The sequence below is a fragment of the Vigna unguiculata genome, chromosome 7 (genome assembly GCF_037176805.1).
Source record: "Vigna unguiculata cultivar grain cowpea cultivar isolate G323 ecotype 2 chromosome 7, ASM3717680v1, whole genome shotgun sequence".
Classification (NCBI taxonomy): domain Eukaryota; kingdom Viridiplantae; phylum Streptophyta; class Magnoliopsida; order Fabales; family Fabaceae; genus Vigna; species Vigna unguiculata.
In genome coordinates this window covers 3,256,645-3,280,801 of record NC_140798.1, presented here as the reverse complement: position 1 = coordinate 3,280,801, position 24,157 = coordinate 3,256,645, and the positions used below count along the sequence as shown (strand labels likewise).

At 31.7% G+C, this 24,157-nt stretch overlaps 3 protein-coding genes across 3 annotated transcripts; 2 read left to right on the top strand and 1 right to left on the bottom strand.

Annotated features, from left to right (window-relative positions):
• The first annotated feature begins 3,114 nt into the window (after positions 1–3,114).
• Positions 3,115–6,649, top strand: LOC114189595 (heat stress transcription factor B-3-like). The gene is made up of 2 exons (XM_028078205.2): positions 3,115–3,534; positions 6,004–6,649. The coding sequence occupies exons 1-2, from the start codon at positions 3,298–3,300 to the stop codon at positions 6,400–6,402; spliced, it is 636 nt and encodes a 211-aa protein (XP_027934006.1). The 5' UTR covers positions 3,115–3,297; the 3' UTR covers positions 6,403–6,649.
• Positions 6,650–8,779: 2,130 nt separating this feature from the next.
• LOC114190650 (HXXXD-type acyl-transferase family protein) lies at positions 8,780–10,316 on the top strand. The gene has a single exon (XM_028079611.2). It carries the CDS (start codon positions 8,848–8,850, stop codon positions 10,207–10,209), a length of 1,362 nt encoding a protein of 453 aa, XP_027935412.1. The 5' UTR covers positions 8,780–8,847; the 3' UTR covers positions 10,210–10,316.
• A 192-nt stretch (positions 10,317–10,508) lies between these two features.
• On the bottom strand, positions 10,509–23,567 carry LOC114190649 (ARM repeat superfamily protein). The gene is made up of 18 exons (XM_028079610.2): positions 22,942–23,567; positions 21,977–22,523; positions 21,093–21,344; positions 18,585–18,676; positions 17,699–17,909; positions 17,026–17,207; positions 16,706–16,927; positions 16,194–16,363; positions 15,433–15,526; positions 15,249–15,317; positions 14,164–14,298; positions 13,283–13,354; positions 13,082–13,195; positions 12,687–12,848; positions 12,476–12,604; positions 12,263–12,364; positions 11,432–11,505; positions 10,509–11,344 (listed from the first exon to the last, which is right to left on the bottom strand). The coding sequence occupies exons 1-18, from the start codon at positions 23,425–23,427 to the stop codon at positions 11,014–11,016; spliced, it is 3,444 nt and encodes a 1,147-aa protein (XP_027935411.2). The 5' UTR covers positions 23,428–23,567; the 3' UTR covers positions 10,509–11,013.
• Between the last annotated feature and the right edge of the window lie 590 nt (positions 23,568–24,157).

Sequence of the window (24,157 nt, the reverse complement as noted above, 5' to 3'; positions counted from 1 at the left end):
AAACACTATATAAATGAAAAGGAATGCATGAATTTCTAATTGATATTCACATAAAACAACAATTTAGTGAATTAAACGTATTTGCTAAATTGATCACAATATAAACGTCAATTTTGTGTTAATTATGGAATTTTGAATTAAAAATTATAAATTTGATTGGAAAACAATTATTTGCCAATCCTATTTATAAAGAATCCACTCGAATTAATTTGGTAAAAACAAATATATTTAGCAAGTATGGAACCTAAATTCTCAAGAAACACAATTAAATATATATTCTAAGAATTTAACGGTGATTTTTTGTTGTTCAACAAATGGAAGAAAATAAATCTACAAACCATTATTTTTAGGTTTTGGAATGACTCCTTATTATTATTGTTATTAAATATTCATATATTTCCCTTTAAAAATACCAACATTTTCTCTCATCAACCACCAAAGAATGTTTAGAATAAATGTTGCTTTGAATGTGTTGGACAAATCCATAGTAATAGAAGGTATTAAACCTTGATTGACTGTGAATGAAACATGACACAATAGATAATAGGAAATTAATAGGCTTACCAGATCAATGATAAAGAAATATTAAAGTTGTTGTATGTATCATCAATCACCCAGTGTTAATTATTTAAATTGAAGGATGAAAAGTGAGAAACTGGAAATAGGAAAAAAAAGAAGAAATGAATAAAATTGTTTGGGTTAGAAAAAAAAAATGTGTAATTTTTGTTATATTTATAAAAGTGTTTAAAAACTAACATTATTGATTATATTCAATTACAACTTTGAGTTTGAAAGGAAGAAAATTTTAAACCCTGTTTTACAGAAAGTCATATAAAGTCACTTCCTTTGTAGAAAATGTGAAAGCTTCAAAAAATAAAAATCAACTACATTGGATGAAGTTGTTGGTAAGATATTGAAATAAAGATATACAGAAAAAATCATCACACCTATAACTTGGTCACATCTAAAACAATTAAACACTATTCGCATTTAAATATCTTTTTGTAGTGTGATAAGAATTTTATAAGGCTTAATTACGTTTTCTGTCTCGAGATTAACCCAGTTTTTATATTTTAAAATTTAAAAAAAAATCTCAAATTAAAAAATACATGCTTTTAATTTTTAATTTTTAAATCCTGGATAAAAATATTTAAACACAAAGTGAGATGTATTAAAATGATATATATTTTTTAGTTGGAGACTGGTTTTTTTAGATTAAAATTATAATTAGAATTTTTTTTTAGTTGAAGGAAATTATAATTAGATCTTTTTACTATTTCAACAACAATTATAATGCATTGTTGTCATAAGAAATCAAATAGTAATAAAGTAGTATAGAGAATAATTTGAGGATAGGAACCCCACCAACCCCTGTTAGCATGTCTTTTAATTTTCAATTCACTAATGTTCAAACAATTTGATATCTTATATAATTGGGTTTTCTTTATTTTGATTATGATGTTGCAATCAAATTAGTGAAGTTAACTTCATCACCACCTTATTGACTTTAAATTAATTATTGACTTTGCAACATATTGGCTAACAACAAAGGAAATATATTAATTTCTGTTTATACTTCAGCAAGCTAAAGTAAAACTATTGTGACTATTTGTGTGTGCTGCTTTATATGCATCTAAACTATATTGGGATGAGGAAATATTTTATCATTTAATCATTATTATTTTATGCATTTTTATTATTGAATTTTTTTCATATATTTTGTAATTAAAACCTTTTATTTTTAATCAAAAAGAGGATTTCAAAAACAGAAATATGTGAGTTTTTCTTTTAAATAATAATGATAAAACACACACTATTGAATGATAAAATTAATAAAATAATTATAACTAAATGATAAAATGTGTAATTAAATCAAAATATTTTTATCTATTGGTTGATATATAATAGTAATTTTTATGAGTATCCTTCATAATATTGTATAAAATCTAATTTTAAATCATTTCTAACTCTTTGCCACGAAAAGAAATGAACGATTTATTTTGAAAATCCGATATCCATTAGGAATAAAGTGAAACTATAATATACAAGTGTGGAGTAAAATCATTATTTTACAAGTTAAACATAAAATCATTTACTCATATTATATAACTCATTTACTCATATTATATATATGAGAATCATTAGGAGTTTATTTTAATCATGTTCCTAATTTCAGTCGATAAGTTTATTGTTCAATGTGAGAAAATGTGTTATAAATCTTATATTAACTATAAATAAAGCCGGTCAAATTATAACATATATAAATGAAATGTTATTCTCATCTTACAAATGTTGAGTTAAATCTAAACTCACTAAAAATTTAATACTTGGAGATCTCATATATTTTAGAAGTTGAGGTCAAAGATTATTTGTAAACTTTTTTCCTTTCTAAAATCAAAACACTCTTTAAAGATAACACGGGGAAAAGAACATGAACTTTTTAAAGTTAATAATATATATCTTGAAAATGATAATTAACCTTAAAAAATAATATTTTTACAAGTTAAATATATTTTTAATCCCCCTGAATTTTGATGTGAAATTAAAATTTGTTTCTTTTCCAACTTTTGATAATTTTTGTTCTAAAACTTTAAATTAAATGAATATAGTCATTTTAATTCAACGTCATTAATTCATTTTACATGTTAAATGATTTTTTAGATCGACATTTAAGTTGTTTACACTAATTAATACATTATAACTTAAATATCAATCTGAAACATTATTTAACAAAAAAAAAGACTAAAGACTAATATTTGATTAAAAAAATTATATTCATTATTTTTTAAGTTTGAAAACAAAAATATATAAAAATTCAAAACATGGAAGAATTTTAATTTTGCAAAAGACTATAAATGTATTTAATTTTTTTGGCATTTATAATGTCAATTATTGGTATATTGTGGGTATGCTATAATTAACAATTTTTTATAAATTAAACTATGTTCTACTAAATACGCCATCTTCCCAATGAAGAATATAATTATAATAATAATAAGCAATACCTTATTTGCAAAATGTAATGAACACAAAATAGTTATTTATGATATGAGAATAATAAAGAGTTAATAGATTTGGTGAAAGGAGGGATTATATTAAGTGGACATAGGCTTAGCGAACACCTTTCGTTTCAACCATTTGTTGATGCAGAGAGAAAGAAGAAGAAGAAGAAGAAGGTCTTGCATTTCTGATGAACTGTGGAGTGGTGTTGGGTTTCTATTGCTGGGATTGGGAGTTCATAACTGCTCTTCTTCTCTTCTGATCACAAATTAATCTCTTCTCAAATCATTCTCAACAATGGACGAAGAAAGTAAGAAAGGGTTGTTGGAGAGTGTGAGAAAATTCTCAACACCACCGTTTTTGTTGAAGACATACATGTTGGTTGAGGATCCTGCCACCAATGATGTTGTGTCGTGGAATGATGATGGAACAACGTTTGTGGTGTTGCAACCTGCAGAGTTCGCTCGTGATCTTCTTCCAACTCTCTTCAACCATTGCAACTTCTCTAGCTTTGTTCGCCAGCTCAATACTTACGTACGTATCTTAATTCTCGATCGGACAACGATATTTTGACTACTAAATTTTGACAACTTTCTCTTACAACATGAGATGTCATCTTTTAAGTGGTTCTAAACTATTGAGAATGAGAAAAAAAAAGTAAAAAACTACTTAGTAAATAACGTCTAAGGTTGTAAGAGAAAATTGTCAAAATTTAGTAGTCAAAAAATATTTTTTATCTAAATATATCCGTACATCATAAATATTAGCAACATGCACACACTTTTAACACAATGAATGATTGTGTAGTTTATTCTTTCATTAACACTACTAAATAATATACATCACTTTCTCAATAAATGCATTAATTACTAGACTGGTATAAAGTAATTAGTTGGAAAGAAGAAAAATAAAATACTGTATTAAAACTCCAAACATCACTCAGTTATTGAATTTTTTTTCCAATGGCTGAGATTTCAGATTTTATAGAGGGAGAGTATATATAGTTTACTATTTTGGTTGAATTTTATAAATCTTGGTAGCTTCTAATATATTTGAATCAATCATAAAATGTGTATTTTGAGTTTTTTTTTGTTGTATGATTAAAACTGTAATTATATTGGAACGAGTGAAGTATTATTATATTAACAAAATTTTAAGTAAATTTATAAGATTATTAGGGGGAAAGAAGATAGGTAGAAGAAGATTAAATTTTAGAAAAAAGAGAAGAATGAGTTGGATAAAAGCGAAAGGAACGTAGGTATGGATGGTTGGTGAGTAAGTTGACCACTGTAGAAGCTTTTAGCGAATAAAGAAATGAAGATAATTTTATTTGTTTCATTGAGTTCTTGATGATAGAAACATATTAACTGAAGTTGTTTGACCTAATTAGGATTAAGTTTAGTATCTTAATTAAAATATTGTTGGATCGAAAGGACCACTGAAAAAATTCTTCATAAAATACTACTAGTCTACGTAGTCCTTTTGACTAATTATTGTTTTATCTTATAAATTTTATAAATTTTAAATATTATTATTAGTATTATTATTTTAATTTCATTATTCTATAACACATGTTTCATTTTAAGTATTTTACTTTGATTTAATTAAAATGACTTTAAGTTGTTTCACACTCTCGTTCAAGTATGGATATGTATGATAATATTGTTAAATAAAAGTTATATTTATAATTGCTTTTAACTAATTAACAAACTCGTTATATTTAAAATGTATAAAAATAAATTCTTTTATTTTAAACCAGCATTAATTTAGAAATAGAAGAGATTAATGTAATGTAACAATTGATGACCTTTACTAATCAACACCTTACTTAGTTACTTATACCTACCATCTGAGTTATGGTAGGTGGCCTCTAGATTTATATAACCAAAAATGACATAATCAAATGATTTCACATTATATTATATCTCCTTACATTATATCTCCACCTTAGATAACAAAAACTAATATATTAATATTACATATTTTGTCATAAAAATATTATATCTCTTTCTTAGATAATATTGACTCAATAAACTAAATAGTTAAGTATTGTATGCATTAGGGATTAACAATATGATACATTGTAGATAATTCATTTTACAGCTAGTGATAGCTAACCTTCATGGTATAAATTGATACATTTATTATATTATACACAGGAGGAATGTATTAATATATTGAACTTAAGAGTGTTATCCTAAGAAAATAAGTGTTATATATATTATAAATTTTAACCTAATCATGCCAATGATATACTTATACTAAAATATAAAAGTGGTAAAATATTATAAACCAATTTATAAAAGTTTATTTTTAAATGATTGTTCTTGAGTTTCTTGAATCATTGGTCGATGATGAAATCATATACAAATGTGTAATGTAGTATATTTGATGTTTGAGATAACTAATTTGTTTATGTAAGATGTACGAGATTAAAACTTTGTAAATACGAGTGATATAATCAAGATAAAATAATATATATGTAAAACATGACTTTCCTTTAGTAGTAAATTTTGTAAGATTAAATTAACATCAAATAAAAATTTGGAATTAAATATGTTTTTATCCTTTAACTTTAAGTGAAATTTGGAATTAGTCCCTCTTCGAAATTTTGGACCAATTTAGTTATTCATCTATCCAAATACATGGATTTAGTCTTTTTAACCAAATTTTGTTAAGTTTATTTGACATTTCAAACGTGTTTAATAATAGTATTTGATTTAACATTAATGTTTCAAACAATATAAATAACTTCAATACAATCCTGAAATGCGTTTGAAACATCAAATGAATTTAACAAAATTTGGTTAAAAAGACTAAATCCACACATTTATAAATACGAATGACTAAATTAGTTCAAAGTTTCGAGGAAGGACTAATTCAAAATTTCATCGAAAGTTAATGAACCAAAAATATATTTAACTTTTTTTTTAGTTTAATCTCATCTTACTTTTGAAAAATGTTTTTGTCGAGAATTGTAAACCTTAAATCATCCATATTTAGGGTTTTCGTAAGGTTACTACAAGCAGATGGGAATTTTGCAACGAGCGATTCAGAAAGGGTGAGAAAGAACTGCTATGCGAGATTAGACGTAAAAAATCATGGGTGAGGAAGAGACAACATAACTCACATGAAGATGAGAGGTCATTTTCTTCAAATTATGCAGTTCTGATGGATGAAAACAAGCGATTGAAGAAGGAGAATGTGGTGTTGCACTCAGAGCTCACAACCATGAAGAGAAAGTGCAAGGACTTGTTCGATTTGGTCACCAAATATTCGTGTGCAAAGGATCAGAAAACAATGTTGTGTCAGGTTCAAGAAGAAAGAGAGATTAAAAAGAAGAACAAAATAGCTGATATCAGCGAAAACACAAACATTTTTCTATCTCCTATGATTATTTAGATTTATGATGATATTTTCTGCTTAATTATGCAGTTAGCAAGTAAGTCAATGTGTTATAAAGAAAAAACACATATTTATAATCTCATAGCAGAGTGAGATATTTGTGTGAAGAAGAAAGCTTAAATAGGCAAAACTTCATATATCTAGAGAAAACTGTAACACATATCAATTATGATATGTTTGTGTATAATATAGACACATATGTATAATATTTCTTAATTTCTTAATTACATCATAATTTAAAAAATATTCTTAAACTCAAATATATGCTGTACATCGCTTCAACACAATTTGATTATTATTAAAGAGACTAAATTGATAATCATTTTTAACTGAAAAATTTTGCAAATTTATTTTTATTATGTGATTTATACAAATTTTAATTTTCAGATGAGATTTTTGTCATGTTAATTACAGAGGATAGTAAAGTTGTTATTTCTTATATTTTGGACATGAATCGTACGGTCTTTTCTAGTTGCACCTCATAACTTCTATCTACACTCCTATATAAATTTTAAAATGGCAGTCTTATTATTATTTGTAAAAGTGACTTTCAAATTGTCCCTTCTAGTAATATTGTAGAAAGTCTTTTAGGATATGTTTACGTGTGAAGATTAATATGGGAAAGAGGGAGAAGATGAATTTGAGTAGATTAGTGGGTGAAGTTGGGTGAAGTTTATGTTATTCTTTTTAAGAGATTTAATGGTGAAAGTGAATGAATTTAGAAATATAGTTTGTAAAAATTTGTGAATAATTTGACAGATATGACAAATTAAAAATTAAGTTTAGTTGATAGAAAAACAAAATTAACAAATTACTGTTGATGTTGAAAGTAATCTAAAATTATATTTAGATGAGTTATATTTATTTTATAAAAAATATTTTAATAAATAAATTAAAAAGTATATATTTTAATAAAAAATAATAAAATTACAATATATTTACTTCTTCACATTTTATTTTGATGAACAATTTATAAATTTCGGGTGTTAGTTATTGTTGTAAGTGTAATTTTAAGGCATATTTATACATTATTATCAAGATTATGCAAAACGATATTAGTCAATTAAGAAGAGGAAAAAATGAATCGAGGACATCATGGTAATCTTTCTTAACTCATCTCACATGAGAAGAGATGCGAAAATAAGGGAATTTTTTGTTCTTTCCTTTTCTCTCTCTCAAATTTCTAGAAATAAACACAACATTTGGGTGTATTCTTTTTTAAGGATGAATTTGAGGAAAAGTAATTCGATGAATTTGAAGAAATTCAAAGGTAAAGTTTGTGTTATTTATTTTAAGGGATTGGAAGTGAAAGTGAAGATATTTGAAGTTAAAATTAATAAAAGATTTGATTGATGTGATAAAATAAAAATATATTTTAATAAATTAAAATGTAAGATTAATATTTTATCTCTATAATTAAAATTAATATATATTATAATACAAATTATACAATCCGAAATGTAATCTACATTATGAATTGTCTTCCAAATTATATTACAGATTGTATAATCTAATATGTAAATTTACGCTATGTGTATTCCAAATTTTATAACAGTTAGTTAAACTAAGTCTATTAGAATTTGATACACATATAGTCTTCATACATGATGAACTATATGATAGAAAGTAAGGTTGGAATGAAGTAAACCTAAAAAGGCATGTTTGGGAATGAAAAGGAAAAGAGAAAGTTATATCTAAGAAATTGGAATGGTTGGGGGAAAGTGGTGAAAAGCATGTTTGTGAATATGAATGTTTGTGAAGTGACAAGCACTAGGTGGTGGTGGTGCAATGTGGAGTACTTTGAAATGAGCTTCCCTAAACACATGGAAAACTAACGGTGTCTAAGATCAAGAACGTGCCCACACAAACCTTCAATTTCCTTATTTGACTCCAATCTCAGCTTTTCATGACATAACAAACATCACCCTTCTCCACTATCACTTCATCTGTACACAACTATTTTTATTAAATAATCACTACAACTAAGTATAACTTGATTTGGTTCTGTTGTAATTTACACATAAAATCTGCATCAAACTATTTGATTAATAAAAAATTGTTAAATATTTTTTTCTTCAAAAATTGTTGAACACTTTAACTGGTGTCTAACAACAGAAAGAAAAAATAACTGTCATCAGAAGATTAACTAAAGAATGCATGCAAATGTAGCACTTTCACAATTATGTTGCCTACCAAACTTGACCAAAGATTGAGTTTTGGTGGAAATAAGCACCAAAACTCATGATATCAGCTCTTAATAATGAGACATGGTAATGGTATCACTTCCATTCCATAATGTGTGATGAGAAAGCACTGAAACATTGATGTCAATATCCACCAACTTTCACTGTAAACAATGCTATATAAATGCTATATACATAGTTTCATTATTTCAAATCCATTTTGAGAAAATATCAGAGAAACACTATCCTCCTCCGAAAAATGTCAGACTTTCTCAAAAACATTGCTGCCCCAGAAAATTTTCTAGTTAAGGTGAGTAAGAAAAGTGTTGTGAAAGCACTCAATCCTCCAGAAGAACCATTTTCAATCACTCTCTCAAATCTTGACCTGCTTTCAGGTCGTTTTCCTGTTACATACTTGTATTTCTACCGCAAACCTGAATCAGATAACTTCAAGGCTTTTGTTGATGCTCTTAAAAGCTCTCTAGCACAGATACTTGATCACTACTATCCCTTTGCTGGCCAAATTGTTCAGAATCCCAAAACTAGTGAGCCTGAGATCATATGTGACAACAATGGTGCTCTAATCATTGAAGCACACACAAATACGCCATTAAAGAGTGTAGATTTTTATGATCTCAATGGAACTCTTCAAGATAAGGTAGTCTCGGTTGAACCAGATTTCCCCACGCAAATTCAGGTGACTGAATATTCATGTGGAGGTGTGTCTATAGCCTTTACTTTTGATCATGCATTAGGTGATGCCACTTCCTTTGGAAAGTTCATTGCTTCCTGGTGTGAAATGGCTCAAAAGAAACCACTCTCGTGCATACCAGACCATAGCAGACACCTTCGTGCACGTTCTTCTCCCAAATATCAACCATCCTTGGATCAAAATTTTATGAGGTGCACCATGGAAGAGATACAGAACATGCCAATGAACCATATCTCACTGAAACGCCTTTATCATATCAAAGCATCAAGCATCAACATGCTGCAGAAACTTGCTTCTGGGAATGGAGTCAAGAAAACAAAGATTGAAGCTTTCTCTGCTTATGTATGGAAGGTAATGATTGGTAGCATTGATCAAAGGCTTCATGAAAAGTGCAAGATGGGTTGGTTGGTGGATGGAAGAGAAAGGATGGGAAGAGGTGAGAATTTGATGTCAAATTACATTGGTAATGTGCTGTCTGTGGCATTCGGGGAGGCAAGTATTCAAGAATTGAAGGAAGGTTCTATATCAGACATTGCTAACACAGTGCATGAGGCAATTTCAGAGGTAAACAATGAGGCTCATTTCTTGGACTTGATTGATTGGATTGAGTGCCATAGGCCTGGTTTGATGCTAGCAAAGGCAGTGTTGGGTGAAGAAGTACCAACCCTAGTGGTGTCCTCAGGACACAGGTTTCCAGTGACTGAGGTTGACTTTGGATTTGGGAACCCCTTGCTAGGGACAGTGTACACTAGCATTCCTAGGGTAGGAGTTGGTTACATGAACCAAAGGTTAAGTGCCAAGGGTGATGGTTCATGGACTGTGTCTGCCATTTTGTGGCCACAACTCGAAGAAGCATTGCATAATGACCCAATTTTCCACCCCGTGTCTGTTTCTCATCTTGAACTTTAGTGCAGTACAATGCTTTTATCTTCTTTATGGTTCGGTATCAGTGTTTGTCTGTCTGTTTTTTTTTTCTTTTCTTTAGGAAGTATTCTAATGAATAATGCTTATCTTGATCTTTAGTTGTCAATAAAGTTGTGTAGCAAGAACACCAGCATGTCATATAAGATACTGTTGACATCTAACAAATTTTTACACATACTTTACAATTATTATTTTACTCTACAATTCCTCTTCTTCACAAATACAAAAGTTAACTTTTTAATAACCAAAATACTCCTTTAAAAAAAGTTGTAAATTGGTGCATGTAGTGTCAAAATATTTTTCCTACCGATAATGAATGTGTGCTGTGTTCAGTACGACTCTTGCATTATGTTTGATTGACTACTTTCCAAGTATATGGAAAATAGTGCAAAGATATGTCAAGGTATCCTTCGTTAAGACATACAATATCTAGTAAGAAACCACCTTGGGAAAAATCCTTCCGATGGAAACACGTAGCCATTTACATAATCAACCACGACCATACATTTAACACAGCAGTTTCCCTCATCAATAACTTAACTTCTCCAGCAACAAAATGCATGCAGCAAGCAGAACTTCATTTTCTCAACCAGTAGATTCCAGCATGTCATCCGAAGAAAGTGACAAGTTCCTCTCTATAGTGGTTGTTCAAAAATTCTGCATTTAATGATTCACTTGTCATCTCCCAATATGCAGTTACATGTATAAAATCGCATTGTCAACCCTACACAATCAGGGAGATATGACATCTAAGAAGTGTTTCACCAGCTTCAATATACGACTCATCTATTAATTTCTTTGGAATTTTCCTTTTAGCTTGTGTGACTTAGAAGGTCGTGTAGGCACCTTAGGAGCTGCTTTATTTTTTTCAGTACTGGACATCTTCACGTTTCTCTTCCCACCACCACCAATGAAACTTTTGTTCCCACTTTTCTTGCCTTTTCTACTTTCTTCTGGCCTACTTCTCTTGGGTAAACTTAATCCATCATTACTGGTAGATTTAAATGGTTCTTTATGCCAAGGCTTGGCTGTCTCAAATTTGTTGTCTCTCTTTCTTTTGTTGTTCTTTATTGAATCTTTATCTGAGGTAGCTGCTCTTACAGGCTTCCTCCACTCTGGCCTAAAGAGGGTGAGAAAAAGAGGACTCTAAATCAGCTTCGAAGAAACAAAAACTCAACTCATTTTTTTCAGAAGCAACTAAATATACCTCTTCGTAGAAGAATCTTGAGGGATATTTTCTGAATCTTTAGTGCCTGCTTCACTTGATTTACCATGCCGGTTCTGCAAGTCAATAGACACCACAATAGAAACTTTTATCAAACCTGTACAATCAGTAAGAAGTACACCATCTACAGATATTACAAGTTTTAAATAAATGATTCATCCACCCAAAGCAAGAAAAAGGAGAAAAGAATTTCCCACCAACCAACGAATGATTCATCAAAGTTTTATTGTGAATATTCTTTTAGCCACGGAGTTTACCTAATTGATGTTGACTTTAAAAATTCTGATGGAAGGACAATACAAATATCAATAACAAAAATCTAAGGCATAAATACAATGTCCCAGATGACAAAGAAAATAGATGAAAATAAAACTAACGGCAATGAAGAACCTTAAACGTGCTTTTAGCTTTCATAATGAGCAGAGATTTAATCTCTTTGTTTCTATTCTTCGTACATATTTTAATTTAACAATTTCTCGAACTAATTTAATTTAAAAACAAAGAAATTTAACGATTAATCCACCAATTTAACAAAAATCACTCTAATAAGAGTTGATGTATCCCACAAAACAGTAGGGAAAAATAAGAACCAAAAGGAGAGCAGGTATAACCTTTGCTAAATAAGAACTGAAATTTGCTTGCATTTTTATCCTTTAAAGCACAAGCCTAATTATTCAAAAGCCAAATCTTGAAATGAATTTTTAAGCTACTATTTGCTGACCTTCATGGATTTGCATACAATGCTGTATGTAACATATAGCTACAGAAGTACCAATACAATCATAATCTTTTAATCAATACTAAAAACAGTACCTCTAGAACATTCTTGAGAAAAAACTTGTATTTCTCCGGGGTAACCAGTTTGACAGCGGCAGAACCACACTTCCGTAATAATATTTCAAATATAACAGTGACCTGCAGAAAATAAAAACACATTATTCCTACGGATCTGTAAAGTATACACATCTAATTTAGCACACACCAGCATGTTTTAGACCAGAGCTAAACATTAGATATTGTTCATACCTTTGATCTAAAATGATGTCTTGAGACAGACGACCAGGGAAGGATTTCAGTAATAACATCTGACAGAATATTCTGCAGCTCCCTTGCTTGTAAGGTAGATACCATCACTTTAACAAAGCCCAAGACAGCCTATTACAGATGTAAAATTAAACAACAATAACAGCAAGATTTTCAAACTCAAAATACGATCGTAAAAAAGTATAACACTCACTTTTATGATTTCCACATCTTTGGTTTGCAGCAGAGATAAGAGAGAGGGGACAAGGCCAGAAACAGATATTAAAAGACTTGTATCCTGGTATACCAATACAGAAAGTGCAGACACTGCTCCACTTTTTATATGGGGAGATGATCCAGAAAGATATCCCATTATCTGTATATTGAGTATATATATAAGAGTATAAGTCACTGACATGTTTCTATCTCACACTGGACACAGCATTGGATGCATGATTCTTGGCTTATAGAAAAAACATAAAATATGTATGATAAACGTAGGAAGTTCAATACTTAATACAGTGATATGATATCCCACAAGCATATTTAGGAGCAGCCTACTTAGTGATCCTCTGAGTAAAACAAAATTGAAATCATGCATGGACTTACCATGCTAACTAGTTTGTGATATGGTTCAATAGAACCAACATATAATGAGTCTCTCAGGGTAGAACTTATATTTAAGAGCAAATCATATGCTTCTTTCCTGGTTTCATCCTTGCCCTAAACAGAACCATTGAACATAAATCAGTACTAAATCTAAGCCAAAGATCTTCAAGAATAAGTATGGCAAGTATTGCATATACTTACATCCTTTAATGTGAGAATAATTTCATTGAGAATAAGAAAAACCTTCGAGTTCTCCTCTTCTTCTAAATTAGCCTGCAGAATACACACGCATATATATAAAAAAAGAAAATGACCACTCAATAATGTACAATATTACGACTGGATATAAATAATATGCCCCTTCCCATCCTCCTTCAAAGACCAAAGAGCAAGAAATACAAAACCCAGCAAGAAAACATGTCTAATATGCTAGAACTTTTGACAGGCTCTTCACAGAATACTAAAAGGAAAAAACCATGCATATATCTAACAAAAGTGCCAATGTACATTTGCTAAACCAGCCTCACTGTAATTTCAACAATCAAAGGAAAAGAAATAGAAACAAAAATTTATTTAGAAACATAATCATACAAACTTATAGTAAGAATGTTTGTAACAACTTAAATTCTGAAAACCTATGGCGTACAAGTGTTTCTGGAAACCAGCACAGCAATTTCAATGCTGCAAGTTGGTTGCCGGTTAATTTTATTTAAAAAGTTTATGGCACTCAAAAAAAATTAATTGGCATTTAAAATTACTTTAATAAAAAATATAAAAAATGTAGATGTACATTAGTACAATGATCAAGACATCAAGTTAAATCTTGATTGTGAAGCTATAATGAATTAGAACCAAAATAGACAAATCAGGCTAGCTATCCCGTTTTGGTGAGTTTAAATACAGCATCAATTGAAAATGACACATGGACTAAACAATTAAGGAGTTGGATGCTAAAATAGATTTCTGCAACATAGTCGCCAAAAAATTTATAGAACCATGTCCTACATATCTAAGATGTGCAGATCAAATAAATTTTAGATAAGAATGAAACATTATCATAACTCATAACTGAGAATTCTGACCTTCATTGCATGTATCATTAGCAGGTGAAAACAAGAATATCGACTTCTAAGAGATGCAATTGCAGTTGGAGGTTTTAATCCATGTAATAAATCAATTAGCTCAACGTATCGAGCAGAAGAGAAGCATTGATTCTCCTGCATCATTCAGCAACAATACTGAGATAGACAGATAGAGTTGAAAGAGAGAAAAACATATGCAAGATATGATGAACCTAGAACTGCAAAAACAGGTTGAATCCCAGCCCACCATGGGTTTCCGTCATGATGTGTTGGAAGGCTCATCAATGCAACACCTTGTGGCAGCCCATTAAGAAAACCAATCAAGATAAAAAAAATGGGCCAGTAGCCCATTACCATAAAAATAGAGGGATCAATTGCTGAGTAAAGGAAGGAAGAAAACCTCGCCTCTCCAAAATGAAAAGAAACCCTGTCATTGTCCGCAACCATCACCAAATATTTGCATTTCTCATCACACTCACTGCGTGTAACCACCATCACAAAGCACCATAATCATCCTCTTTCTTCCTCTTTCCTCCTTCCTTTACTCTAACAATTAATTTTTTCTCCTTTGTAGGCTACGAACCACATTTTTAATTTGGTTTCCCTTTGTATTACTCAACTTGCGGAGCAAAGTGTTTCCTTAATGGTTTGGGCTACCACAAGATATTTTACTTTGGTAGGTAGCCCAGCAAGTCGGTTCAGTTATCACAGGTTCAGCCTAATGAGTCAGGTTCTAAGTAAACCAAGTGAATTTTTTTATATACCTAAAATGTTCCTAATTTTTAAGTACGTCCAGAGCCAACTGTGATGGGCCTTGTTGGCCAATGGAATTCAGTCCGAGTTTGACATCTATACTCATTTAATATATAGACTCAAAGCAATAAATACAACATTCACTTGGAACATAATTAAAAAACAAAAATATAAATCATAAAATAGAAAAAATAAATCCTAACAGCACCTAGGGTACACTACAACAGTATAGATATATAAAAAAGATATCAAATATTTCTCAGATTTTCTAACACAGATAGATAGTCAGATAACAAGACTACGAGGGAGAAAATGAAACAGAAAAATCTCACACAAATCCAGACTTCCAAAATTTTGCTCATTGTGTTGTATGCTTCCTGATGAACACTTTCATCACTTTCCTGTAAAACCAAAAGCATACATGAAATTATTTTACAAAATAATATAGTTAGTCAAAAGAATTAAAAAAAAAGACGTAATATCAATTAAAAGTATTCTTCAAACATTGAAAAATACCTGAAATGAATGTATAGTTAAATTATAAATTATCTCAATAAGATTATCCTTTGCTCCTTCAACGAGGCAAGATACCATTTCCAATATCAGACACCTGAAGAACACAATGACTTTGTTTTGGTATTAATTATAATAAAAAGAAATTGACAGGAAGTAGCAGGTTATCAGGGCTATGGTTTAGATATTATTAATTTCAAATTTGGAAACATCATTTTATTGCTCAAGAAGATGTTGTGTAAAAGCTTAGCCATTCAGATAATATGTATGAAGGTTGGCTTCTGAACAAGATTAACAACTGAATAAACAATTTTCAATTAATTTTGTCCACCTAAAAAAAACAAATGTTATAACTATCAGGCACCAACACTCTAAAACTTCAACCAGTTGGTAGTAAGCACACGAATGATTTATCAAATCTCTTAACATGTTTCACCCCGCAAGTCTTTCAGAATGAAACACAGACAATCTACCAACCTTTTATTTATCATAAATGTAAGTTTTAGAAGAATGCAGAAGTTAAGGATTAAACTCTTGACAACTTGGCTAAGTTGGCAATATACCACATAAGAATGAATTGTTAAATTTAAATTGTTCAGTGTAAGCGCGTGAATGGTTTTATTTTACTACATAATTTAGCTATATACAGCCAAAATTAGATGAAAAATAGAGTCTTTAGATTGATATTTCCCACCAATCACTCAATTATTTTGCTAACAGACATCAACACTGACAAATACTCCTGTGTAAATTAATCACTGTACCTCTGAAAGCATCCCTTCAAGTCACTTTGATCACTGTCTACCTCTCCGGGACTTGACAATACTTTAGCTTCACCTTCACAATCTACAAGTTGAAACCTCTTAAGCACAGACAGAAGAAGCTCTTTGATTACAGAAGAATCAGTGACAGACGCTAGGCACCCAATTGCTCCCTGAAAAAGAAAGGAAACAATTATTCCAAATTACTTAAACATTATCAAAACGTCAATATAAAGTAAATAATGACCAAGGTCAGAAAGCAGTTGACAACTACGTGTAAACAATTCATCAACCAGCATCCTAAGGGCAAGGAAAGCAAGAGGCAACATTAAAAGCCAATAATGTTAAGCCTAGAAATTCTTCAAATTATTTGAATGGCCCAAGTAGAATATAAGACCATTACACCACAATAGCAGAAATAAATAATTCATGCATTTTCTACAACAAAATAGAACATAAGAAAAAGGTATTATTCTATTCGGGAGAATGAGTAACACAAGTGATAAATGCAGAACCTTTAAAGATAAGCGTGCTTCAGGAAGAGAACTGATAAATAAATCTGATAAAACATACAGCAACTGATTTGAACAAGACGCCAATGACTTTATGTTTTTGGTAGCAGTTTTCTTTGAATAAGTAGGTTGCATATTGAACTCTGACAAAAAATCATATTCACCAAGGCAATCTTCCATACTCTTTTTGGGGCTAAGTGCAGCTTTGTTCTCATTTACAAGAATCTGCACAATATTCATAACCATTTTAGAAGGAAAAACAACTGAAAAAAAAATATATAACAAAATTTACAAGGGTCTCTACTAGTTTGTGGAAGTGTTACCTGCAATGTCTTGGAAACATTTTGATGCATGGAAGGATCCTTCTTAAGAAAAGTAACAAGGACATCAGAGAGACGGGTAAAATTTTGGTAAGTATCAGTTGCATGACGACAAAAGCCAGGCAGCAGTCCCAAAAGGTCATGAGCACAAGCCATCATTTCCTGACTAATCTCTGACTTTCCGACTGAAAGAAATAGGAAAAAATTTGCTCACCAATTTGAACAAATAAGCGATTATTGTAAAACTGGGATTGTGCCGACAGCAGAAAAAGGGGGAAATATTTGAGAACAAAAGAACATACAGTGCTTTTCTCTAATTGCTTTTCTACATCATCAGAATATTGCAAATTATATAATTGCTACAAATTAGTTTCCTTTTCCTATTATTGTTTATATAAACAAAATGGACAAGTAATTATCTTGCACTATTTACAAACAATTATTTTGAGAAGCTTCTCTGCTTTGAAAGTAATAGAAATTCGGACAAGCTTTATCGATCTCTAAGCCAAAAAAGTAAAGAAAAAGGGAACGGGAACCACGTTCAAAGCAATGCAAGTGGCAATGACAAAGGGGATAACCACAAGAAAAAAAAAAAAAAAAAACTGAAGTTTCCTCCACCTTAAAAGAAAAGAAAAAAAAATGAAGAACGCCTCAAAGCACATGACATAAAATCTACCTTTTCGACTAGCCTTCTTAAAGGACTTGGCAAGAGGCATGATACGCTCCATGTAGTATGCAAGTGATGCACCACTAACATAGCGCTTCAAGATTGGTACTAGCCAAATATTTGAATAAGTATAGCTGTGTTCATCAAGGGATACAGGAACAAGTGAAAGAAATCTCTCTATACCCATAGCATAAACAGCAGACCCAATGCATTTCTGAAGCTGCATAAAAATGAAAAGCAGATGAATCAGCATTCAGTATAAATTGTACCAGAACAGAAATAACAGTAATGGAAAAGTACTAGTAGTAAGTTGTAATTAATGTTTTCGAGAATAAAGATGATCACTAAATAAGCAAATAGACGATGGAGGTTCAACTAGGTTGAGCTGTGGATGACCTGCCATTCGGAACTGTTACTCAAGTATAGTATGCAGGAGATAAATAAAAAGTTAATCATAAACAGAATAAACTAAACAAGTATGCATGAAATAATTCAAATAGCACGAAATTTATTAACATGCCTGCATTTTTTTATCTTTAGGCTAAATAAGGAAAAAACAAGGGTGACATTTATATGATAAACTAATAAAAACTAATTCATTCAATATTATTCCGTTGACTGTGTGAACAAACAAAAATATTTAATACATCAAAATACACATTGTTACGCTGAAAATTAATAAATAAATAAACAACTATCCTCAGAACGTGTTCCAGTAAGGTTCCACAATGCCGATCTAAAAGCAAATAGACAGTAAACTAACCCAGAAATTTTGAAATGAGTGAAAAATAACAGATGACGAATCATAAGATGACACGTTTAAGATGCAGAAATCTATCTATAAAAAAATTATATAAATGTGGGAGCTGCTACAGAATCTTTCATGGGTACTTACATGCTCATTGTGAACCTTGCCTCCGGAAATTTGAACCATCAAGTCAGCAAGCTTAAGCACAATGTTCCTCATCAACACCAACGAGAATTCTCCTTTAACCAAAAATAAAAATACAAGTCAGAAGATATGGAAAACATGTAGTTTTACAACTCTATATCTTTTAAAGAAGAAATGTTATTATTGATAAAGAAACAAGTGTGATAACAAATAATAAGACATTATCTCCCCACAAAATAAATTTAAAAATAAACAAGCAGCCTTGTAAATGGGTTATATCCATGTCAGGACTTAAGCATACGAGAAGAGTTCAACCCAGTCCATTATGTTGGAGAACTTTAAGAGCACAACATCGAATCGATTACATTATCCTTCTTGTGGGATTCCTTTAGTTTAACATAATATCTGAAGCCTTTTCAAAACCATATTAGTAGGTCAACTCACTGTTCTGGTGGTCTACGGTGAGGTTTCTGACAGCCTTTGTTTGCTCTGCGAGCATAGGGTTAGGATTACACCAAGCGTATCCACACAACTGTACAAACTCCGACTCGAACCACCCATCAATGTGAGGATGTGCATCATCTACCCTGCAGTTCGCAACACCAGTCGGCACATGGCAGAGCTTGCAGCAACACCTCATCGCTGCCCCACCCATACCCCAAGTTGCCTCCTCCATATGACCCTACCCCTGTGGTGGTAGCTCCATCATAGTTTGATTGGTGGTTCAATTTATTTTTTTCTCACAGGTTATTTTATTATTTTCCATATTTATAGAAAAAAATGTCTTCCAACACTTAATCAACATCCATAACAGGTTCACCCATCTTTCCCAACCATATTGTTAGTATTAAGATGTAGGGGTCTAACTATTCAACTTAGGATTTCAAAATTGGGTTATGATTAAGTGGGTTGGGCTACAAAGCTCGTCTCACTATAGTTGTTAGAATTTATTCCTAAAAAACGTGAATAATGGATGAAGATTAATGCTCAACTATGTAGTGTTATTAAATCCACTATTAACACATCACCAAAACCTATTTTTTGTCCCCATGAGACATTTGGATAACTTCGAAGTGAGGCCCATATACCAATGGCAGACAACAATTGTACAGTGTGTGTTGAGATCTCTTGACACTTCTTGCAACACAAAGATATAAGGGCCCTATGTCTGCTTAGCTTGGGTGGCTTCATGTTGCCTAACATGAGCACATATGTTATGACTTTGGGGTTGTATGGCTTGCCACAAAGATGTTAGTTTGCTTATATTATATGTGACAACCATATTGGGATGCAGGCCATGTGCATTTTAGAATCTGTCCACTAGCATCCCATATGCACCTTACATGTGACAACTAGGCAGCACTACACACTGCCTCTAATGTTATCTTTCATGAGAAAACCAAACATACTGAGGTAGATGATCATTCAGGAGACAATTTGGAGCCTGGAAACATCACCACTAGATTTGTCAACTCTGGTGAATAGTTGGCTGACAATACTCAACAAGTCTCCAAGGACTGATCATGTTTGCAGCAAGCTGAGCAAATGACTTATATGTTATAACTATAGAAATAAGATACAAATCCTTTATAATCAGCAAAATCTAGATTATACATGTATAATTATGAATATTTTTATTTATTCCCATACCATACATTTATTATTAAAGGATATCAAGTATCCTTTATTTGTTTTCTCAGTATAAATAAAGCGCCCATGTTGTCTAAAATACACACGGTTTCAGCTCAGTGTCTCTCTTTCATATTGTTTAACATACCCTTATTCAGTTTGCACCTTAATTCAACCTATAGGTAACCCTCTTCGTACCTAAACTCTCATGAAAACACCAATTGTTAGGTCGTAAGCACAAGAGAAGAGCTCAACTCTTCTAATTCAAAACACAAAAGTGTGACCACAAGCATGAACCTATACCATAACATCTATAAAGGGAAAGTAATGCAACCAACATTAATCAACTAAAACACAGCACCCTTGTTCCATATGTTAGAAATGGACTTTAAGCCTAACTCAACTCCACAAAACCGGCTTGTAAGATGAGGTTGCACCTCATTTATATACTATGAAATTGCCTTATCTCTAGTCGATATGGAACTTCCAACACACCCTCTCCCGCCGAGATATATACATCTCGTGCATGGGACTAGAAATTAATAACGGGTGGAACAGAATGACCAAAAAATCTCGCTAGGATTATATGATAGGCTTTTTAAACAATGGTTCTGATACCATGTTAGAAGTGGACTTTAAATTTAACTCAACCTCACAAAACCAGCTTGTAAGCATACACAAAAAACTGGAATACATATAATATAACACCTCATTTTTTTATAAACATTAATCACTAATGGTGGCAATATACAAACAAACTGAGGGGTTCTAGCTCAGTTGGCAGAGCAATATGTGGAAGTTGTTATAGACCTCCTTAAATGAAATTCAATTGAATAATTCTTATATACATTAAACTAATATAATGAAAAGAGTATTCCATACCAAGCTCAAGAAATAAAACAGATATGGCTGACAAAACGTGCTCATTTGGAATTCCATCAGCAGAAGAAAGGGCATCCTCAAAAACCGCACATGTTGATTTTATTGCATCTGCTTTAACACATTCCAGACTACCATCATGAAATGTTTGATCTGTACCCATTAACACGCTTATGGGACTAATATGATGCTTGAGCACATCCTTCAAAATACTTGAAGCTTGTGATGCAGTGTTTCCCTCAAAAGTTAGAAGACCTGAGTTCAACATTGGTATGGTAGCTTCACTCAGAAAAAAAAAAAATACCATAGAAAAGGGAACATACAAGGAGTTAACAGCAGTATCAATAAAATTAATTAAGTATTTAGCAACACAAATCCCCCAAACCATTAATTCAATAAAACCACTAATGAAATGACAAATAACCTTCAAATGCAGCATGGAAGATATAAAAACGAGAAATTAAGGTGTTAAGGAAAATACAGCTTTCAAAACAACATTCCCACAGTGACATAATTAATCTATATCATTTTATCATCATAAGTAATAAAATCTTTGGAAATAGATTAGATTCAAACTGCATAATTTTAAATTTGAAGAAACAACTTGCCATAAAAATTCCTTAGCAGAAATTCATGGTGAAAAACAGCATAGTATTGCTGTGTGGCTGCATGAAAAATGTTTTATATGGGAATTATTGATAGATTTTGATTTCTAAATCACTAATTAATTACGTAATGATAAGATCAATTGTAACTTAATACAGCATACTTTTCAATAAAAAAAAACAGAAGCTAGTGCTCAGCATGTAACCAGATGAAGCAAAATAATCCGAAAATTACTATAACAAATATTCTACTATTGATTAACATGGATGAACCATACATACCAATCACAGATCTACAAACTGGAGGGAGATTCTTGATCCACAAGCTTATTTGTCCATTATAAAGTAAGTCCATTGCAACTCTTAATAATTTTGATGCCAAAATCACAGTATCCAAAGGGTTCTTATCCCTCAAAGATACAAATGAAGTAAGAGAAACTACAATGTCCTCTGTCTCTAGCACTATATTTTTTATCCTCACAGCTTCAAAAATAGCTTCAATAGTTTTAAGAGCATGCCTTGCAAGTTCCGGAGACATAAAACTAAATAATTTATGCACTTCTGAAAGAACTTTCAGAATGATTTTCGTAGATAGATACGGAGCAATGAGATTAATTAAATTCATAAGATGAAGGACCTCCAGGTGTTCATTTTTCAAAACCTTATCTTCTGTACATTCATCAGAAGTCCTCAAAGCATTTAACTTCAGTGTCAAAGCACTGCAACTTTTCAGCTCTGACAAAACCAACTTGCTAGCTTCCTTGGTAACCGTGGAGGATTTGATAGACTTGAAAACCTTCTCCATAGCTTCTTGAGCACATCTGCGTACCTAAAACAAGCAAACAAACGACAAAACAATTTAAACAGAAAATGCCCATAATCTCAGAGTGGTAAAATGATTAATTGCCATCAACCAATGTCCCGAAATCAAAGGACATAACCAGTGCTGATTGCATTGCATAGTAAAAGCATCACAATGCAAGGCATAAACTACCATCGAATGAATCTACTGCAACTTAAAACATTGAACATAGATTATCCATAAAAAAACAAATACTGTAATCACAAAATTTGGAAATGATACGAGTGCAGGGACCAATGTCTGCAAAGTTGGAAGGCCATAAATTAATAAATGCACACTACAAGCTCAAAATACTATCATCAAAGGAATCTACCCATAATTGTGTGTTTCTGTGTGTGTGTATATAATATTAAGCATGAAAGCATATAGCTCAATGGACTCTAACCTTGGGGCGCTTGCAAATGGAGAACTTGAGCAATGCTTCAAAGCCCAATTTCATTCCGTCCCAATCCTCCAAATCACAAAACCCAATCAAAACCCCCAAGCACTTCACCATGGCCCTCACGCACGCAGCGCCCAACTCCTCACCCTCCCGGGCCAGAACCGCGACGAGGATCTCCGAAGCTTCGTGCGACTTCGACGCCGCGATGCCGCCAGGCGGCACCAGGGGGAGGGCGATGGCCATGAATGACACCACGGCGGAGAGAGCGACAGGGTCCAGCGCCTCCGCGGCATCGAGGGCGGAGATGGCGGCGGCGAAGTATGCTGGCGGCGTGAGGGGAAGAGACTCAGCAGCGATGTTGGAGCGCAGGGCGGCGGCGGTGGCAAGGAGGTGGCGGTGCTGCGGCGCGGCAGAGTTGGCGTAGCGGTCCATGAGCTGCTGGCAGAGGTCCGAACCGTCCTTGAATGGCTCCGTGTGTTCTTCTTCCATTGAATTTGAAGGCTCGAACTTCGGCTCAGAGCTTGCTTCGGAGGATGTTGTTCCGTCGTGGGTGGGTGTAGAAGGAAACAAGGCGCAGAAACGAAGGGTTTATGCGTTTTTAAGGGTTTGAAGGGTTTATGTTTTTCAAAAACGTCGAAAAGAACAAACAAATCAATAATGTTTAAACCTATTTTTATTGCTTCATGTTTTATTTTTGTTCCATAAAAGAAATATTTTTCATTTCTATAAAATAAAAAATTATATTTTTAGTTTCTTATAAGACGAGGGTTTTGCCTTTTATTTTCATCTTCATACTTCAAAATTTGAAATCAATCATTTGGAAAGTTTTGACATACTCATTTTAAAATAGATAATTTTGAAAATTTTAGAAGTTTCAAAGGTTGACACTATTAATGTGTGGCCTTATTTTAGAAGTATATCTCCATTTTTCATCAACACATGAACACTTGAGATATATTATATACAAATAATAATTTTGATTGTTAAAGTATAAAAGATTACGAAAAAAAAGTACATTAAAAAATCAAAAACCATTTATTTCAATTAATAATTAAGGATAAAATTAGAAAATAAAAAATAAACAGAAAAAGAGAAATTCTCTTCTTCGTATATTGTTATAAATATAAAATGAGTTGTATCTTTTAATTCATAATCTTTTGAAATAATTTGGTTAGATTTTTATTTTTTAAATTTGGTTGAGTTTAATTCTTCTTTTGGA

Bases quoted from the DNA above. Each gene is read 5' to 3' on its own strand.
- LOC114190649 (XM_028079610.2), bottom strand. From the start codon at position 23,427: ATGGAAGAAGAACACACGGAGCCATTCAAGGACGGTTCGGACCTCTGC. The intron at 17,910-18,584 runs GTAAGTACCCAT...ATTTTTATGCAG, and splicing joins GCAAGGTTCACAATGAGCAT to CTTCAGAAATGCATTGGGTC. The intron at 11,345-11,431 runs GTATATTTAGTT...CACCCTCTTTAG, and splicing joins CAAGATTCTTCTACGAAGAG to GCCAGAGTGGAGGAAGCCTG.
- LOC114189595 (XM_028078205.2), top strand. From the start codon at position 3,298: ATGGACGAAGAAAGTAAGAAAGGGTTGTTGGAGAGTGTGAGAAAATTC. The intron at 3,535-6,003 runs GTACGTATCTTA...ATCCATATTTAG, and splicing joins TTCGCCAGCTCAATACTTAC to GGTTTTCGTAAGGTTACTAC.
- LOC114190650 (XM_028079611.2), top strand. From the start codon at position 8,848: ATGTCAGACTTTCTCAAAAACATTGCTGCCCCAGAAAATTTTCTAGTT.